At 41.2% G+C, this 12158-nt stretch overlaps 1 protein-coding gene across 1 annotated transcript in view; it reads right to left on the bottom strand.

Annotated features, from left to right (window-relative positions):
- The window catches only part of LOC126161254 (reversion-inducing cysteine-rich protein with Kazal motifs-like), a 480526-nt gene that overhangs the window by 172853 nt on the left and 295515 nt on the right, over positions 1-12158 (bottom strand). Inside the window, exon 6 of the mRNA XM_049916994.1 lies at positions 5220-5307. Within this exon, the coding sequence (XP_049772951.1) occupies positions 5220-5307 (88 nt within the window). The remainder of the gene's footprint in view (positions 1-5219; positions 5308-12158) is intronic.

The following is a 12158-nucleotide window of genomic DNA, read 5'->3' on the forward strand; positions in this document are numbered from 1 at the left end:
AAACCAACGCCATTAGCTGGTTACTGGGAAAATATATTAGTTATGTCATCCACTCACTTGGGTCGGACAACGAGATAGAATTCCGCGTTTACATGAAGTGTGAATATGCAAAAATCAGCACGTATCGCAACCACAAGAAGCACTATGGCAACATGCTGAAGATCATTTTTGAAAGAATGGGTGTTGGTTAAATATGTGAAACCACTACAACACCTTGAACGAGAACGAACAGAAGAAAAATAAAAGTCACTTGGTTTACTTTAACCTTGCTTCCGGAACTTTTTTTTTTTTTTTTTATGTGTTTCATTGGATTGTATTTAAACTGGTTCATAGTCAAGAAAACTGGTATTAAATATGCTATTATTTTTTATTCAATGGACAGTTTACAAATTAAACAGTGAATTAAACTTTGAAAACAAACCCAGTGATTGGGTGACAATAGTTTGCACCTTAGAATAATCTCAGTTATCTTGAGCAAAGTTTTTACTGTAACCCACTATTAAAGTTTGTTTTACCATTATTACTGTATAAGACATATTTAGCATAAAAATAGTTTAAAACTGAAAAAAAAAAAAAAAAAGTGGTTAGCGTGAGCGGCTGCGAAATGAGAGGTCCTTGGTTCAAGTCCTCCCTCGAGTGAAAAGTTTACTTTTTTTATCTTCGCACAGTTATGATCTGTCCGTTCGTTCATTGACGTCTCTGTTCACTGTAATAACTTTATTGTTTGTGTTTTGCGACCGCACCGCAAAACCGTGCGATTAGTAGACGAAAGGACGTGCCTCTCCAATGGAAACCGAAAACATTTGATCGCGAGGTTATAGGTAAACCGATTCCTCCACAGGAATACACGTCTGATATATTCTATACGACACTGGTGACGGCATGTGCGTCACATGACAGGAATATGTTGTCGACCCACCTAACTTGTACACTTGGCGAATGGGTAAAAAGATTCTTCTACCTTGCCCGATTTATGTTTTCTTGTGGATGTGATAATAACTCCCAAAAAGTGATGAAAACATAACGGACGGACAGATAATAATTGTCTGAAAATAAAAAATTAAACTTTTCGCTCGATGGAAGACTCGAACCAAGAACTTCTCGTTCCACAGCCGCTTACGCTAACCACGGGACCACGGCGCTCCTTAGCTCACACTCTCCTTGATGTTGCCTATCTCCCGCATGGACTACTCAGTTTGTATATTTTGCTTATTTTTTTCATTGTTCCACACAACTTCTTCCTGTTTTCTCGATTGATCTGTGTTCCGTTTTTCAAGGCCTATCCACTGTGCCAACTTATAACTAAATCTGAGGGGGTGCGATGGGAGGTTCCCTTGTTAATACTTGAAGTCCCTACTGTATTAGAAGCACTTGGCTCAGAGATTAGACGGTGTGGTTATGCAACTGTGAATTAATGACGCAGGGAAGAGACTTGTTTCATTCTGCTAACCGTCGTCAGAGTTGTCACAGTGAGTTCAGTGTGCGTTTGTGATTTGATGTCACTCATTTGGTACTTGGTTTTGGCTCGCTTTGTGATTGTTTCGGCGATGACGTGTGGTTGCGGATTCTGGTTGGTTACATTTCGGTTTAGCCTCACACGCAAATCAAGTGGGGTTTTAGTTACTGTTAGTTTGTCTGGTGTTCTGTACTGTGACTTGTTTGTTCAGATTTTCGGGTTTGTGGAACCGGACGGAAATCTGGTAGTGGTTTTTTTTTCATTCTGGGCGCTCTAAACACAGTGAACCAGGGGCATAGTGCAGTCCGCGGGTTCCTGCTTTGGCGTGTTGTTCCATTCTTTCATTTGATTTACTGGAGGTCAGGTAGCTTCAGAAAGATTAATATTAGTCATTCGTCAGACTGCCACTAGTCTGAGTTACCATCTTGTGAAGTGAATGCAACTCTTGGCTGCCTATCTCATTGCTCGCGAAAATGTTTGTTGCCAGACCTTCTCAGAGGTCGACTCCTGGAGCACCATCTGTGACTGGTCCTTGTGTTTTATTATTGTATTATTTATTACCACACCTTGTAATGCCTACATTAAAGGTTATGTGTGTCTAGTTAACAGTTCCAGTCATCTTCTGGAATAAATCTAGCAGTGTAAGGGTTGTGTTATAAGGTTACCATCATCATGTTATTTCTCCCGTTTGGTTTGCTTGTTTCTTTTAATTAACCTTTGCTTGTATTTGCTGTTTTACAGCAGGTTTCAATTTTTTTTGTATATAATTGCCGTTCCTGGAGTGTAAGGCCTTCAGCCGTGATTGTGGTCATTTGCTTTATAAAAAATAATTCGATATTTGTATTTTAGCAGTAAGCCTTAAAACCTTATTTACTGTTATTCCTGGCGTATAATACCTTCTGCTGTGCTTGTGGCCACATACTTTCCAATATTTCAATAACTGTAAGTTGTAATTGCAGCGAGTTCTTAAACATTCTTAAGTTATTGCCATTCTTGGTGTGTAAGGCCTTCAGCCATGATCACAGTGACTTGTATTGTTAAACATTATCTGCATCTGTATTTTATGGTGTTTTGCTAAATTGTACCGCACTGAAAACACTATTATTTACACAGTTGTTTATTCCTTCATTAATAAAGTGTGGTATTTTTTTATTTATTGTTGAGTCTGGAATTACTGTTTTAAAAATAAATGTGTGTAACTGTAAAAGGCAACCAATAGTGACTGATTACGGCCCCGTCCACAATAGTAAAAGAATCCTGCGTTTACTATCAGGTCCCACAGTGATTATGCTTACAGGACTGCTGGTAGCACTCTGGAACTCAAGAGCGATTCTTTCTTCTGATTTCGTGCGGTACTTTACGTACTTTACAGCCACCCTCTGAAATGTTCTACGGTCCCTCTTAGTTTTTTTTTTTTTTTTTTTAGTGCTCAGAGCCATTTGAACAAAAGTAGGCTGGCAGCCTAATATCTCTGTCCCTTCTAAAACAGTAAATGTTTGACCAGTTTCTTCATGGATAGTATATATCGGATATAAACAAAGACATAGACGAATAAATATATTTATAAGCATGCTGCTACCATTTTTTTCTGTAACTGTGGAGTACTTATGGACTGATGTAATGTACTTGGCCACTTTGACCTCCAATAACTCATGAACTATTCAAGTTACATGCATGTAATTCATACCAATTTAGTTTTACACTAATAGCTTTCTATTATCTGTGGTTCTTCAATCGCTTTCTTAGTATATATTAATGACTTGCCGTTCTATATTCATGAAGATGCAAAGCTGCTACTTTTTGCCGATGATACAAGTATAGCTATCAGACCCAACAGACAAGAATTAACTGGTGAAATTGTAAACGATGTTTTTCAGAAAATCATTAAGTGGTTCTCTGCAAATGGGCTCTCATTAAACTTTGACAAAACACAGTATAGGGGAGATTTCGATCAGAAATCGGTAGCTAAAGTAGAATATTTAAAATTTCTAGGTGTATGCACTGATGAGGGGTTGAACTGGAAAAAACACACTGAGGATCTGCTGAAACGTTTGAGTTCAGCTGCTTATGCTATTAGGGTCATTGCAAAAGTTTTCATTCTCTGCTTTCCTATGGCATCATATTGTGGGGTAACTCATCATTGGGTAAAAGAATGTTCATTGCACAAAAACGTGTAATTAGAATAATTGCTGGAGCTCATCCAAGATCATCCTGCAGACATTTATTTAGAGAGCTAGAGATCTTCACTGTAGCCTCACAACATTATATATATATATATATATATATATATATATATATATATATATATATTCACTTATGAAATTTGTTATTAACAATCCAAACAAATTCAAAAGTAATAACAGTTTACATGGCTACAACACTAGAAGAAAGGATGATCTTCAATACTCAAGGTTAAATCTAACTCTGGCTCAGAAGGGGGCAAATTATGCTGCCATGAAAGTCTTTCGTCACTTACCTAATAGCATCAAAAGTCTGACAGACAGCCATATAGCATTTAAAAGGAAATTGTTGTGTACATAGTTCCGCGTAGTCAGCGCGTACACAAATTTCCCACTGGAGCGCGCCCCACTAAGTACAACAGCGCAGGCGCAGCTCTCGTCCATCTCTGCACTACGAGATGGTGCTGCTTTAGAGATGGACCAAATTCTGCTTCCGCCGATCCTCGTATTAGTATGTAACGCAGCCAATGAGATTGCTGCTAACGTAAAACCTTTTCTCCTCACGGATCACACTCGCGCAGTGATACCTAAACGAGTGTATAAACCTCCCATTAGTCAATCTGCAGTTGTCTACATTAGTCTGTACGAGTCTGCATTTGTCTGTGCCAGTATATAGTCAAGTTTCAGTCTGCGCCTAATAAGATTACCATATTCCTGTACATAGCCATGAAGATAAATGTATAGACACATTGTCAAGTATCATAGATATGTGAGAGTAAGATTAACGTACCCAGACCAAAGGAACTTCAGATTGGCAATTGTAAATAGCATCCAGAATCACGTTACGTAATGTCTATGCTTTTTATTATTTTAATAAATGTGTGTGAAAATTAATCAAGTTCTGTTTAAAGTTGGTCACCGTCAATCTGCTACTCTAAGCGTGCAAGTGGCATTTCTATCGTCTGACCTAACGGCAGAAGATAAACGCGCCACGATAAGACCACGAGACATATTGCTGACACTCGCCTACTTCGTTAGAGCGACAAGTCAAATAATCTGATGGTGTGTGTACCGAAGATCTTACAGTACGCACACCACAGAAATTAAAAGAATTTCTTAATGGCAACTCCTTCTACTCATTAGATGAATTTTTGGATATAATAATTGGGTAATTTCCCCAACTCGCACAAAAAAATTAAAAATATTAAGTGTCATGTAATAATTTGTGTAATGTAATATCTTGTATAGACACCTTTTATTAACCTGGCACGTTCCACATCATTACGAAGTGTCATATTCATTATCTATAGAACAAGTATTAATCTAATCTAATCTAATCTTTTTTTTAGAGTTGAAACGCAACAGATGGATTTGTTACTCAGGTGACATGCAGTGACTAGTCGACGCTTCCAGTCCCTGACCTCTGCTGACAGACCCCTGCCGCTGTCACTGCCTCCCCACTGTACTCTTTCAGTACTCACACTTGTGCGGCTGCAGCACGGGCGCGGCGGCCGTGTGGTTGCGCGCGCAGGCAAGCACGCGCGGGCTGTGCTGTGCGCACGCGCGCTCCACGGCGGACACGCCGCCCGCGGCGCCCGTCTCCCGGAAGGCGTCGCGGCACGCAGAGGCGCAGGTCTCCGGCGCGGCGTCGTCACAGCACACGGCGCCCGCCTGGAACAGCAGTCACGCTGCTACAGCTGGCCACGTTCGGGAAAGGTTGCTGACGCGCGAACAGTTGAACAGTGATAGCAAGTGTTTCCACACTGATTTGTCAACCTCCAAAGTAGGTAAGCTACCGAGAAGAAACTTTTATTTATTTTTATTTCAACTGGCAAACGTTAGTCCCTTCAGACACTCTTGCGTAGGAGTTCAGGTACCAAAGTATCCTACTTTCTTTATCACAAAATATCATCATCATCATCATCATCATCATCATTTAAGACTGATTATGCCTTTCAGCGTTCAGTCTGGAGCATAGCCCCCCTTATACAGTTCCTCCATGATCCCCTATTCAGTGCTAACATTGGTGCCTCTTCTGATGTTAAACCTATTACTTCAAAATCATTCTTAACCGAATCCAGGTACCTCCTCCTCGGTCTGCCCCGACTCCTCCTACCCTCTACTGCTGAATCCATGAGTCTCTTGGGTAACCTTGCTTCTCCCATGCGTGTAACATGACCCAACCATCTAAGCCTGTTCGCCCTGACTGCTACATCTATAGAGTTCATTCCCAGTTTTTCTTTGATTTCCTCATTGTGGGCACCCTCCTGCCATTGTTCCCATCTACTAGTACCTGCAATCATCCTAGCTACCTTCATATCCGTAACCTCAACCTTGCTGATAAGGTAACCTGAATCCACCTAGCTTTCGCTCCCATACAACAAAGTTGGTCGAAAGATTGAACGGTGCACAGATACCTTAGTCTTGGTACTGACTTCCTTCTTGCAGATGAGAGTAGATCGTAGCTGAGCGCTCACTGCATTAGCTTTGCTACACCTCGCTTCCAGTTCTTTCACTATGTTGCCATCCTGTGAGAATATGCATCCTAAGTACTTGAAACCGTCCACCTGTTCTAACTTTGTTCCTCCTATTTGGCACTCAATCCGTTTAAATTTCTTTCCCACTGACATTACTTTCGTTTTGGAGATGCTATTCTTCGTACCATAGTCCTTACATTTCTGATCTAGCTCTGAAATATTACTTTGCAAACTTTCAATCGAATCTGCCATCACCACTAAGTCATCCGCATATGCAAGACTGCTTATTTTGTGTACACATATCTTAATCTCACCCAGCCAGTCTATTGTTTTCAACATATGATCCATAAATAATATGAACAACAGTGGAGACAGGTTGCAGCCTTGTCTTACCCCTGAAACTACTCTGAACCATGAACTCAATTTACCGTCAACTCTAACTGCTGCCTGACTATCCATGTAAAGGCCTTTAATTGCTTGCAAAAGTTTGCCTCCTATTCCATAATCTTGTAGAACAGACAATAACTTCCTCCTAGGAACCCGGTGATATGCCTTTTCTAGATCTATAAAGCATAGATACAATTCCCTGTTCCACTCATAACACTTCTCCATTATTTGCCGTAAGCTAAAGATCTGGTCCTGACAACCTCTAAGAGGCCTAAACCCACACTGATTTTCATCCAGTTTGTCCTCAACTAATACTCGCACTTTCCTTTCAACAATACCTGAGAACATTTTACCCACAACGCTGATTAAAGAGATACCTCTGTAGTTGTTACAATCTTTTCTGTTTCCATGTTTAAAGATTGGTGTGATTACTGCTTTTGTCCAGTCTGATGGAACCCGTCCCGACTCCCAGGCCATTTCAATTATCCTGTGTAGCCATTTAAGACCTGACATTCCACTGTATTTGATGAGTTCCGACTTAATTTCATCCACCCCAGCCGCTTTATTGCACAGCAATCTATTGACCATTTTTTTCACTTCCTCAAATGTGATCCTATTTCCATCATCATTCCTATCCCATTCTACCTCGAAATCTGAAACATTACTGATCGCATTTTTACCTACATTGACCAACTATTCAAAATACTCCCTCCATCTGCCCAAGGCATCCACAGGATTCACCAGCAGTTTTTCTGACCTGTCCAAAATCACAAAATATTCACACATAAAATTTGAAATCTCTCATTTCTCAACGTTGTCTTCCTGCAGCCTCACACACTCTCCTTAGCGTAGCCATCGTGATTCTGTGGCCGCTACGAACGCTTCTATATTATGAGAGGTGTAAAACAGCCAATAGGTTGCAACAAAATTATACTTTTACCAGGTTTCGACACCAACTACAAGTGTCTTCATCAGAAAATCCACGATTACCTAAAAAAGATTATAAATAAACATTAACATGGAGAAAACTAAAGAATACCCACTTCTGATCTGAACAGATTTGTAAGAAGACTGTGTACGCGTATTGTCATATCGCTGGCTTAGTTGTGGAGTATCTTTGCGGGCAGCCACGTCTGTAGAGAGTCGAGCACGGAACACGAAACTGTTGTGTTGTGTAGTGTGTAGCTCTGCAAAAAAATGGTTCAAATGGCTCTGAGCACTATGGGACTCAACTGCTTTGGTCATAAGTCCCCTAGAACTTAGAACTACTTAAACCTAACTAACCTAAGGACATCACACACATCCATGCCCGAGGCAGGATTCGAACCTGCGACCGTAGCGGTCGTGCGGTTCCAGACTGTAGCGCCTTTAACCGCTCGGCCACTCCGGCCGGCGTAGCTCTGCATGTAAGAAGCATTGTTAGTATTCAGATTGAAGTGTTACTACAAATGCTATTACAGTAAAGTGATTAAATATGGAAGTAATTCAGAGGAAAGTGCGTCAAGATGTAATTAAAAACAACAAGTCTACGAACGGAGAAAATCTCCAACCCGACCGGGAATCTAACCCGCGCCCGCTCGCTTGGGAAGCAAGCACGTTACCATCCAGCTAAGCAGGCGGACTATTCTTCGTCATCTTCATCCTCACTACACTACTAGTTCAGCACTGTGTAGAAGATTCCCTTTGTAGAGCTCGAAAAGTAAGAAAGCACCAATGAAACGTTAAAGACAAAACACTTACAGGTACAGATCACTCAGCTGCTTAAAATCCGTCGCTTCTCCTTCACCTCGCAACGGTCAGGAGTTGTAGGACGGACCTGCTGTGGCGTAAGGTAGCCATACAGAGCAGAGAACCTGGTGAGTACAGGAAGTGAGATAATTACGTGAAACAAGCAACAGGTTAGATTCGAAGCCCCTTTCAAGCACACTGTAACATAATTTTAGTCCACCAAGTAGTTCCATATCGACGTACACTACATTGACTAGTCTAAGACTAGCACATTCAAAAATTCAAACGGAATGAATCTGAATGCTTATTGACAACTTATGCGGCCAGAAAATTTGATGTGTTTTTTTCCTTTAGGCACCAAGTGCCTTAATACGTAAGTCGTTGTTGGCCCCCTCGCGTGACGACACTGCGTTGAGGCTACAACGCCAGGCGTTTTCCTGGAACAAAAGCAATTACAAAATCCTCTTGAGACAGACCTCCCAGCACGAGGGCGAAAAAGCTCTTTTCTGCATCTTTATTCAACCAAAAACATACAAATAAGCTCACCAGATAACATACTAACCACAACCTCAAAAGCCGGCCGGTGTGGCCGAGCGGTTCTAGGCGCTTCAGTCTGGAACCGCGCTGCTGCTACGGTCGCAGGTCCGAATCCTGCCTCGGGCATGGATGTGTGTGCTGTCCTTAGGTTAGTTAGGTTTAAGCAGTTCTAAGTTCTAGTCTCCTCAGATGTTAAGTCCCATAGTGCTCAGAGCCATTTGAGCCACAACCTCAAAACAGCGCACTGGTTGCTTTGCAACATAACAGCTGTAGAACTAGTGGTGTCAGAAGATCACGTGGCCATCCACCGCCAACATGTGACATGCAACTGAAGCGGTGTGTACGTGCCAGTCGATTGTACGGGATCAGTGTAGAGGCGTTGCAGGAAGCAGCTAGCGCGTTTGGGCGTGCCCATGAGTACCTGATGAAGATCCGGATTTGCTGGTGTTATCAGCTACGACTGTCCAACGCGTCATCAGAGAATGTTGTACTTCTTGTAGCCTTGTAACACATTAGTTGTAGAAAAATCCTAACAGATCGGTCGGAGACGGGTATCACTCCTCAATTTTATTTATTTATCATGTGGCACATGCTACCAGCACATTCTATTCTACTATATAAAGACAAGACTGTGTTATCAAGAATTTCGAAAAATACATGATCGATGTGCTTCAAACTTTTACTCACTAGTGTAATAAAAGTTTATGTTAGTACCAAAAACTCTGAGTGACGTGGGGGCTACATACGACGGTTGGAATTTTAATAGTGGCAACTATTTCTTTACAGCTCGTAAAAAATAGATACGTGTTTCAAAGTTTTAATGACCTTCAAAGTAGTCACCAGCATTGTGTATAACCCGTTGCCAGCAGTGTGGAAGTCGTGGGATACTCTTAGCAGTGCTAGTTGACAGTTCGAACGGCGCGGTCTATTGCCCGACGAATTTGTAGCAGTTCTGAAGCGAATGCCGTGAAGTGTTTCCTTCAGTTCAGAAATCGAGTTGAATTTACATGGGGTTAAGTCAGGGGAGTGCAGTAGGTGGTATAGCACTTAGCAGCCCCATGAGTCAAACAAATCAGTAACAGCTTGCACTGTACGTGCTTGAGCATTGTCCTGCAAAATGGTGGTCTGGTCCTGCAGAAAGTGTCATCACTTCTGTCTCTATGCTGTTCATTTTTGGAACACAACCTACGACCGTGTCTTTAGAAAGCTAGTAGTGTAAACCTAAATTGGTATGAAGTACAGGCATGTAACATGAATAGTACATGAGTTATTGGAGGTCAAAGTGACCAATTACTATTAACCGCGTCAGGCCATAAGTACTTCACAGTTACACGAGAAAACGGTACCGGCATGCTTATAATATATTTATTCGTGTATCTCTTTGTTTATATCCGATATATACTATTCATGAAGAAATTGGTTAAATAATTACTGTGTTTTAGAAAGCACAGAGACATTAGGCTACCTGCCTGCTTTTGTTTCTATTCCTTTGATATACGTTCACATTTGATTTGTTTAAGTATTTAATAATGTGTTTTAGAGAGCGTTTATGGTCCAGCCGTAGGAATATTTATTTAATTTCAAGTTATTTAAATGTAAATCCAGTATCTCGTGTGTATTTCAATATGTTTGTGAGTGTGCGTTGGCTTGGAGAAATGGCTGGAGCGCTCTAGCCAATCACAGCGCTCGTTAATGGGTACACTGTATGGATGCGGGGGAGGAGTACTGGATAGGACGAACAGTGCTGGAGGGGAAGCAGCGACGTATGGCAGCAGGTAAGACTTGCAGAGTGGAGCAGATTGCGCGTGTCGCGGGAGATGGAAATATTTCGTAGTGCCGACTTGTGCACTTGTGAGAATTATGTGGCTTCTGCAGTGAAGACGTAGTATGCACATGTAAGTGAACATCTCGCGAGCTATGTTGTCAGTCCGCCGCTTGTGGTCTCGCGGTAGCGTTCTCGCTTCCCGAGCACGGGGTCCCGGGTTCGATTCCCGGCGGGGTCAGGGATTTTCACCTGCCTCGAGATGACTGGGTGTTTGTATTGTCCTCATCATTTCATCATCATCCAGGAAAATGGCGAAATTGGACTGAGCAAAGATTGGGAAATTGTACGGGCGCTGATAACCCCGCCGTTGAGCGCCCCACAAACCAAACATCATCATCATCATCAGCTATGTTGTCGCTCATGACTAATTACGTGAAGTAGGAATCTATTGTTTGCCTGTTATTCAAATTATATTTCGTTTAACTGCTGGACCATCGACACCTATAAGTGTTTTGCAGTAATAAACGGCATTCTTAATGGTACTTCTGCTATCGTACTCGTCATTTAAAGTCGTTAAAAATAGTATCCGCAGGTTTCATTTAATTGCAATCATTCATTTATAAATCACTATGTTGCTTTAAAAATTCGCAATTGTCGAGTATAGGTACCTTCGACCATTTTATTCATGTGTGTATTCATATTATATACTGTAGACTCAGTAGTATTTGGCTTGTAATGCGGCAACTACGTATCCCAGCCCCTAGACAACGAAACCAGCCAAAACTTTTAATATTTCAACTCTGAGTCTGATGGTACTTAGTTGAGGGCAACATCATCACATCATTTTTGTTTTTTGAAAGCCCGCAAGCATTACTTAAGAAAGAATCGAAAACCTTTTTTTAAGTTTACCACGAGTACCACGTTGTTTTGTTTTGAATTTGCATTTTCGGTTATCGTTACTAAGGAGTGAAAGAAGTGTAAGCTTGCGTTGTCAGCCTCAAATTCGTCACCTACGTCATCGTCAGTAGCACCATGGGTGTTATTGCCATAGAAGCATGGGGAGAGCGACTAGGCAAGTTAAAGGCAAATGTTTTTCGCCTGTACACTACGCACAGTCGAACGAATATGCTGATTTGTGTAATGAAATTCTTGTGTTCCTGTTTATCTCTTATAGGAAAAGTTGTAACCTTTAATCAGGGAAAAATGCGTTGAAAATGAGAGTTTGAGGAACGGAGGCACACAGTCGCTTTCAGCAACATCGAACGCTGGTCCACAATATGCGAAATGTGGTTGCATAAATGATAAAGAGAGCTATCCCCATCCGTTATGCCTGAAAATGAAGGATTAATCCTACGGAACCAGTAGCCCTTAACAAAACACATTATGATGGAAATGCATTTTATTTACTGAATACTCGGAGAGATATTTACGAAATTTATGTCACACAGGTATTTAGAAGCAGCAAATTTTGTAACAGAACAGAAAGCCAGTATCAAGCCAGCCCTTTCAGTGTTTGAATGGCTTCCCTTGAAACATATTAGACAAAATTTCTAAATGAAAGAGCTCCACAGACACATAAAATAAAATTTAGAAAAGCATTACAAATTACTGTGGTAGAAGTGATTTAA

This window comes from Schistocerca cancellata, chromosome 2, assembly GCF_023864275.1.
Source record: "Schistocerca cancellata isolate TAMUIC-IGC-003103 chromosome 2, iqSchCanc2.1, whole genome shotgun sequence".
In the NCBI taxonomy this organism is placed as follows: domain Eukaryota; kingdom Metazoa; phylum Arthropoda; class Insecta; order Orthoptera; family Acrididae; genus Schistocerca; species Schistocerca cancellata.